The sequence below is a fragment of the Mytilus galloprovincialis genome, chromosome 5 (genome assembly GCF_965363235.1).
Source record: "Mytilus galloprovincialis chromosome 5, xbMytGall1.hap1.1, whole genome shotgun sequence".
NCBI classification, from domain to species: domain Eukaryota; kingdom Metazoa; phylum Mollusca; class Bivalvia; order Mytilida; family Mytilidae; genus Mytilus; species Mytilus galloprovincialis.
In genome coordinates this window covers 91,476,931-91,486,194 of record NC_134842.1, presented here as the reverse complement: position 1 = coordinate 91,486,194, position 9,264 = coordinate 91,476,931, and the positions used below count along the sequence as shown (strand labels likewise).

The 9,264-nt window shown below is 35.3% G+C and overlaps 1 protein-coding gene across 1 annotated transcript; it reads right to left on the bottom strand.

Annotated features, from left to right (window-relative positions):
- Positions 1-1,531: 1,531 nt before the first annotated feature.
- On the bottom strand, positions 1,532-8,979 carry LOC143076705 (uncharacterized). The gene is made up of 3 exons (XM_076252548.1): positions 8,855-8,979; positions 7,437-7,553; positions 1,532-5,780 (listed from the first exon to the last, which is right to left on the bottom strand). Exons 2-3 carry the CDS (start codon positions 7,514-7,516, stop codon positions 1,634-1,636), a joined length of 4,227 nt encoding a protein of 1,408 aa, XP_076108663.1. The 5' UTR covers positions 7,517-7,553; positions 8,855-8,979; the 3' UTR covers positions 1,532-1,633.
- Positions 8,980-9,264: the final 285 nt, after the last annotated feature.

Here is a 9,264-nt window from a genome sequence, read left to right as displayed (position 1 = left end):
ATTTTTCTCAATCTTGAAGAACTCTCCGCGATGGCAATGTATCTGTTTCAATCTTTCCTTGCAGTGGTGGTGGTATTTGAATAAAAAAAGACACCGACACATATGTCAAAATACATCTAGAGGCCAAAATACGGTTTTAAACATTAAACGGGTGTCCTATTTATTTTCTAACCCAGTATTCTAACAAAGACTATAAATATTTTAAGCCTATACCATACTCACAATACGAAGAGAGAAAACATAACCATCAGGATAAACAAAAGAAGCCACTAACGAGGCTCCTGACGTTGAGTATTGACATCATAATTATAATTATATATAATAGTTCTACAGGGGTGTACACCTCGACTCAAAGTGAAGTTCTTGCACAATGGGTAAGACAGGAATAAATGTGCATGGTGTAGTCGAACCCTTCTGATGTGCAATTATGTCGTCCTATACTCTTAATGTCAGCGAATGTAAATCAAAAGTGGATGAAATAACAGCAACTGCATGAACAGACAAGAAATAACTATTTTGTGCTCTGAATGAAACACGAAATTGGCATGAAAAAAGATATTCAATTGATTTAATGCTTTACAACAATAGTATTGAAAACAAAAGGAGTTGCAATGGAGCAAGATGATTTATTAAGGTGACAAAAACAACAAAACATTCTTTGACTGAGACTCTCTCCCTCTCATCAAAATATCCAACCAATACAATGACAGAGAATCTCATAAAAATAATTACATAAGCAACTCCACACTATGGACCTCTATTTTGTTGGTTCCTTAGGTCATACAGCGCTTTGCGTTTCTAATATGTATTTATAAACTCTAGCTTTCATATATCAAGTTCGAATAGAGCGTTTCGAATGAATATCAATCCAGGAGGCACTTCGGTTTGACGAAAATTATGGAGTGTTATTTTCATCGAGATTTAGCAATCGAATAGTAAATGAATTTTCCGAACATATTACAACATATGAGCTGCGTCGGATAGAAATCGACCTTATGCAAGTGTACGTAGATATGTAAATGCATAAGACTGGTTGATTTTGGAACATTCATATACGAAATACAATAAAATAGAGGATGAAGTTTGGTCTGTTTTTAAGCATTCGATAAATAACTCAACTATAGCACAAAGCCCTAGACTTTCTGTTAAACTTCTTTTTAAAACCAAATAGGTAACTAGATTTGCATAAGGTCGATTTCTATCCGACGCGGCTCATATATTGTAAGATTTGTAAGAAGTAATCCTTTGTATTGTGTCCTTCTCCTGCATCTTCGTGTATCTTTCAAAATTATCTATTTATCTAAATATACATATGAGGGGAAAGAGAATAATGGACAAAACAAATCAAGAATAGAGAAATACGTCCAAAAAAAATTAAAGACTAAATAAATGAAAACAAACTTCCCTTGCCATACAAAGCCTCATAAATGTAAGATACCATTTTCATTTCCCATAAAACTTGTTTCTAATGTTTAAGTTTTCTGAATGTTTTCCTTTGTTGACTGTTTACTTTTCAATCCATGTCAATGTATATAGAATAAATCTTTTATTTCAATAAAACAAAACATCAAAATAAAATATCAAAACAAAATCAAAATTATTCTGCCTTGTTGGTGGTAAATCAGTTTCCTCTCTATCGGTTTGATTCTTCAACTGGTACATTTTCGTCTTCAACGGAGCCTCGCTTATAACTTGGTATGGGTGGGATTAGTGTATACCCAGATAGTGATGACGTTGGTCGGCACATTTCGAACGTGTTTCCATCGATCATTGGTGGAAGACTTGGTGATCCACGTGCCGATAATGGTCGATTCGCTGTTTTCTCGAATGCGGCAAACATCGGCGATAACCTAACAGACGACATTGGACGATCCATTTCAATTGTTTTGTTTGTGCTTTTTATTGGAGGAAGTTTTGCGAATCCAGAGGCTGACAGGGGTCTGTTTATTTGAGTGTCATTCTTGCCAACTATTGGTGGTAACGTTCCCATAACAGAAGAAGATACTATTCTGTTTTCATTTACGGATTCCTTTCTTCCATTTATCTGCGTGTGGCGAGTTAATCCTGAAGTTGATACAGGATAACTTGTTTTTACCATTGCATTCTGGGTAGTCGTTGACGGTAGCTGAAGAAATTCTGATGTTGACCCTGGACAAGTTCTTCCGCCTTTCTCGACTATGGTCATGGGATTAGAAGGAACAAGATTTCGTTTTGCTTCATGAATTTTAGCTTGCTCTTCTCCCTTTGAATAACTATGAAATATTTGGGGTAAATGTTCATTCGGATCGAGCCTTGGTATATTACAGTCACGTAGACGACGTATTTTATCTTTTGGAATTGGAATTCTGCTTAAAGGTGTAAGTAAGCGTCGACTTTCATCTATTTTTAGCTTGTCGTCATATTTGTAAGTATTCCAAACAAAGTCCTTTATTCGGACCGGTATTCTAGATTTTCTTGCCCGAGTGATTCTAGGCAATTTTGTACCTCTCTCTCTCTTTCTAGGCAATCCACTGTCATCGTTTGGACTTTTGGCATTTCTTGTGCTATTGATTTTGAGATCAGTTCCTCGTCTTACAGACATTTTGCTCTCCAGGGTCGATCTTACAGCTAAAGGACCAGTAATGTTGGCTTTGTATGTGTTAGTAACCTTCAATACACTGAAAGGAATACGTCTGACTGAATTTAATTGTGGCCGTTCATTATTTAGTCTTGTTAAAGGCGTGTTTTGTCCATTAGATCTAACCATAACAGGGATTCTGCTTGGGCTAGTAGTAGTATAATGAAGAAATGAGAATCTGAACCCATTTTCATTGTTATCTTTCCTTTTGATCAAAACGTCATTTGTAAACTTTCCTCCGAGTTTTCCTCCATTTGAAAGGTTTACCTCAGTTGTTTTACTATGTTCTATATGCGATTTCTCATGATTCTCTTCTTTTTGGACTTCGTTATCACCAACGTTGTATTTTGTTTCGTTTTCTTGCTTTCTATTGGTAGAGGTCAGCTTTGGTTTAGGTTTGAGTTTCTTGGGATTCTCGAAAAAGACATCAAAACTTACATTTTTCTTCATTTCCTGCTCTTCTTTGTATTTACATGTATCATCAATATTTTCAACAACAATATGACTGTCAGCAGTTGTTGCATCTTCGTTTTGTTCGTTATCAACACTTTTATCTTTCTTTTCATCAATAGAATATTTCAATTGAAACTTTGCCTTTCTTCCAGCAGAAGTGAGTTTCGGTTTAGTACTTTTTTTCTTTGGATTGTCAAACATAATTTCAAAACTAGTATAAACTTTCTTTTCCTCCAGTTTAACATCTTCAATATTTTCACTGCTCTTAATATTCTGGTCTGTGACGTTCGGCATCAGATTGAATGTTTTTCTTTTTTCCGAGGAGAGTTTGGGTTTAGAAGTATGTTTCTTTGGTTTTTCAAACATAATGTCAAAACAAGTCATTTTCTTTTCCTCCAGTTTTACATCTTCTTTGTTTTCATTCCTCTTAATATTCTGGTCTATGACGTTAGGCATCAGGTTGGCGGGTTTTCTTTTTTCGGAAGAAAGTTTGGGTTTAGACATTCTTTTCTTTGGTTTTTCAAAAAATATGTCAAAACAAGTATTAATTTCTTTCTCATAACCAACTTCATTTGTACCGTCTGTATCCTCATAACAACTTCCGATTTGGTCTGGTGGCAGAACTATCTTTTCCTTCGTGTCTCTTATTTTATCATTTCCGGTTACATCTACGGCGGCCTGGTTAGTATTCTCAGTGTGGACTTGTTCCAGTTCTGATTTAGCTTTTTCTTTTTCTTCTTCTTCTCTAATCAAATTATCCAAAATTCTCAAATTTGACTTAATTTTATTTTTATCGAAACCTTTCAGACTAGCTTTGATTTCTTCAATTATTTCAAAGGTAGTATTCATTTTCTTCTCATAACCGACTTCATTTGTACCGTCTGTATCCTCGTAACAACTTCCGGTTTGGTCTGGTGGCAGAACTATCTTTTCCTCCGTGTCTCTTATTTTATCATTTCTGGTTACATCTACGGCGGCCTGGTCAGTATTCTCAGTGTGTACTTGTTTCAGTTCTGATTTAGCTTTTTCTTCTTCTTCTCTAATCAAATTATCCAAAATTCTCAAATTTGACTTAATTTTATTTTTATCGAAACCTTTTAGACTAGCTTTGATTTCTTCAATTATTTCAAAGGTAGTATTCATTTTCTTCTCATAACCGACTTCATTTGAACCGTCTGTATTCTCGTAACAACTTCCGGTTTGGTCTGGTTGCAGAACTATCTTTTCCTCATCGGCTCTATTTTTTTCATTAAGGGTACCATATATTGCCTCATCAGCATTCTCAGTGTTGACTTGTTTCAGTGTTGATTTAGCTTTTTCTTTTTCTTCTTCTTCTCTTATAAAATTATCCAAAATTCTCAAATTTGACTTAATTTTAGTTTTATCGATACCGATTAGACTAGCTTTGATTTCTTCAGCATACAATACATTTTCTTCATAGTCTTCTTCTTCCTCTTTTTCAATAGCCCGTTTTTTTACAGCTTCGTACAATTCTTCTGGATTTCTGGTGTACACATGAATATACTTTTCTAAGGAAACACATTCGTCTCCCATCCGCCATATAAAATTTGGGCGCATTTTTGTACCATCTCCTTCAAATACGGATTCCATGCTTAAAGATTTCTTGAGACCATGATCTTTTAATGTTTCAGTTAGAAGTTGTTTGGCTGTTCCACTTACAGTATTGAATTGATTATTTCCATTTATCAATTCTACAACATTAGCATGGTCTGCTTGATTTTTATCATTAAATGGGCTTGGTGATGTTGGACGTCCAAGCTTTGGTCTTGTCCTCCACATATCAAAACTTTCTCCCCCTTGCCACCAGTTCTTCCCAACTGATTTATTTGTCATGATTCCAGATTTTATAGGGGTATCACCACACTTCTTTCTTAACTGATTCTCATCAAAATTGACTTGTTTCTCAAGTTTAAGCTCGTAGGCAATGTTTATCGATGTCATGTATTTCCAGCCGCAATCTTCATCATATTGACTATTCTTGGTCCTGGTTAAGTTTTCTATTGAATACGTAACTTTCAAATCATCCAATCCGGTTAAAGACTGGTTTGCAGGAATTGTTGAAAACCTTTCTAGATCACATGCCTCTGTGATAGCTGGGAGTAGCTCTACTTCACCAAGATGACCGGAAACCAAGAATTTCCTGTTACCTTCTTGTTGTATAAACGTTGACTGGGATGGTCTGAGGTGTGTATGAGGGGATGGGTCTGGTTTTACTGGAAAAGACTTCTTTTTGTAATCTAAACAAAAACACTCGCCAAACGACTCTAAATATTTCTTCTTTAGGAATTCTGATGCCATGGATACCTCATTAAAATACGGGACATTAGTTGGGTATTTGCCTCGTTTACGGAAAACTTCCGTTTCTCTGTGGTAAACAGGCATGTACTTTGTACGGAATGTTTCTTCTCTCTCTTCTCGCTCAAGATCTTTTAATGTTTGTTCCAATGACTTAGGTACCAAGCTTGTCCCGGCGTCATCGAAGGTAAAACGCTCTGGATGGCGTGCATGCACATAATTGAGTTCTCCTTCAAGCTTCTTAACCATTTGTGTCTTCAGATTGAACCAGTCTTGCTTTTCTTCTAGCATTAATTCTAATTCAATAATTCTTTCATTCTTTCGTTTAATTTCTTCTTCGATCATATCGAGTTTCCCAATGTCTGACTCAAGATCTTGTTCTTTCTGAGCCGACCTGAAAGAAAATACAGTAATTTGTTTTATTAGATGATATGAGCAAATAAGCCTTTATACGGATAAATCAGCATGTGCAATACTGAAAACGTTCCACTGTCGATATACATCAAGATTTAATATTGCTCTTCGAACAGGCCAATACGGGAGCAACAGGCCTAATACAGAAAAAAAGCAAGGGGGGGGGGGGGGGGGGCGTATTGGCCCTAGTGCTAATACAGGACGTTCACCTCCGGTTTTCATTTTTCTTACGCCATAACATAACTTTGGAAGTATTGTTATGCATAAAAACATTTGTATATATAGTAATATTTTTTAAATTAAAATCATAAAATAAACAGGTTATATGATGTGCAATGTTTTGTAACAGAGTGACACGACTTTATACTCCTAAATGACATAAAGAGCCACCGATTTATACCCTTGACACAGAGAGCCACCGCTTTATACCTCTGACATAGAAAGTAGCCGCTTAATCCTGTTGACACAAAGAGCCACACTGTATAATTCTGGCGCAGAAAACACCACTCTTTACATTTGACACAGAAAGCCATCGCTTAATACCCTTGACACATAGGGCCACTTAGTTATATCCTTTACACAAAGAGCAACCATTGTATACCCCTGACACAGAAAGCCATTGCTTAATACCATTGACACATAGGGCCGGGCCACTGCGTTATACCATTTACACAGAGAATTACCAGTGTATACCCCTGACACAGAAAGCCATCGCTTAATACCCTTGACACATAGGAACACCTCTTTATACACCTGACACAGAGAGCAACCGTTTTTAAAATCTGTTGAAGCCATCGTTTTATACTTTTGACACAGAGAGCCACCACTGTATATACCCTTGACAAGGAAAGCCACCGCTTTATATCCATGACACAGAAAGTCACCGCTGTATACATTTGACGCAGAAAGTTATCGCTTTGAACCAACACATATCCACTCTGATACGTAACCATTGATCGAGGGGGTAATAAATACATAGGTTAATTCAGGGACTTTCTATAATAAATAGTATAGAAAGTCCCTGGTGAATTATAAATAGTTCGGGGAGAGCACCGGAACTACTAGTCATTCTTCTTCTAACCCGATGTTTAAACAATGTAATACGGCAAAAACAAAAATGCACCACAAATCACAGGTACATTGATTGACTAATTGATTGATTGGCCACACCACTTTTGGCGATTTTGTGGCGGTCAGTTTTTGTGGGTGGATACATTTGTACAAGTGATCTTGAGACGACAATACAAATAAAGAAATGATAATGTAAAACGATGGTCTATAATGCAAACCATATAGAGCTCAGAGATTCTGTCTTTTATTTATAATTATAACATAAAAAATTTCCTCAGTTTTTGGACTTGATTTTTTTTTTAATTTTATAATATCCCTTAATTAAAATTTAAAACATCACAATTATTGATATTCATGCCTAACAATATTAGTATTGCTAGATTCTGTTTTTCCCCTGTATGTTTGACTATCTTCTATATTCGTGGAGTAGAGTTATGAATGACAATCCTCCGGTAATAAAGAGTGAACTAAATTCCGTATACCTCCATGAAAAAATGAAAACATGCCTGACTGTTGTTAATGTATGTGTCGTCTTCCATGATATAAGTTAAAATAATATACTTACTGAGAAAACATTTCTTCGTTCTGGTAGTCTTGGTCCCCTTCCCTATCGTCAAACGCCACATCATACTGGTGGTCTGACATTTCAGACTTGTCCAGTGATGCACTATTGCACAGATTTCTAATAAATAAAAAAGGGGATACTTTAAACAGGCATAAGAACATGTTGTTAACGAGAAGAAAAAAAATAGTATAAACCAAGTCAACAATAAAACATCTGACGTATATGAGCAAAGGGTAAAACCATGAAATAACATTACCATGTAAACTTTAGTTCCTGAATGCAGAGAGACGGAAACCTGAAAAGGGGAATAAAAAAAAGCATTCCTTTATACTAGCGAGTATTTACATGAAGATTGTACATAGCTTTTGTGGTTTCTTTTTTTATCGTCTTCTTTCTTATTTTTTTTTTTTTTTTTTATTAATGTTTAGAATTAAAAAAAAAAAAAAGATATGGTATGATTGCTAATGAGACAATTCTCCACAAGAGACCAAAATGACATAGAAATGAACTTCTATATGTCACAGTACGGCCTTCAACAATGAGCCCATACCTCATGGTCAGCTATACAAGGCCCCGAAATGACAATGTAAAAAAATCCAAACGAGAAAATTAGTTTATTTGTAGATTATGCTTCATGAGAAAGACGAGAAGAAACAAGTTAATTCCTGTCTCTCAATCCCAGCGTTCAAAAGTTAGATTTGACTATTATGCAATACCAACAACTAAGCCAGAATTACTTAATGAAAATATATTTCCTTTTATTTTACTATGCTCTTCCAAATAATAGCTAGCTTAAATGTAGATTTTTTTTAATTTATGGTGGACCTCATTTAAATATTTATCTTAAACAGGCGAAAAATCTGTCTATTATACATCGATACCAAATATAATATAAAAAAAAAGAAGATGTGGTATGATTGTCAATGAGACAACTCGCCACAAGATACCAAAATGACACAGAAATTAACAACTATAGGTCACCGTACCACCTTCAACAATGAGTAAAACCCATACCGCATAGTCAATTATAAAAGGCCCCGAAATGTCAAAGTAAAACAATTAAAAAGAGAAAACTAACGTCCTAATTTATGTAAAAAGAATGAACGTGTAACACATAAACAAACGGCAACCTCTGAATTACAGGCTCTTGACTTGGGACAGGCACATAAATACAGAATATTTTGCGGGGTTAACATGTTAGCGGGATTCCAACCCTCCTCCTTACCTGGGACAGTGGTGGATCATACAACATAATGCCAAACTTATTTATGATTTATGTATTTCCAAAATGTTTTGAAAACAAAGACCAAACAAAACCGCTTACAATCTATATCAGGACTACTACGGAAATCGAGTGGATCTCTATCAAAGTATAATATTTTCGATCTATTTGTATAAATATAAAAATTGCAACTTACCTTCGTCTTTGATGAATTCTTCTTAAATCTCAATATCTTCAAAGAATGGTCAGTTTTATCATATACACTAATGTTTGCGGTCGTGAAGTAAAAGCTCCTTTCGACAACAGAGAAGTAGGTTTCTTCTGGGCGCTATTGTGACGTTACAAAAAAATATCATAGACGTTACCAATAGACCTGCACATGTATTGTTGACGTTATAAGAAGATGTGCACACAATACGTTTCGATAACGCGTTAAATGCACATACATTTGGTATATTTGGCTATGTTCACACGTTTGTGCATACAATCGAATGCATTATAATTATGATTTGGAATTAACAAAAATCTATAATTTGCTTATATACGATCATGATAATTTCATTCAGATATGATGTTAGAATCGACCAAATTCAATATCGGACGTCT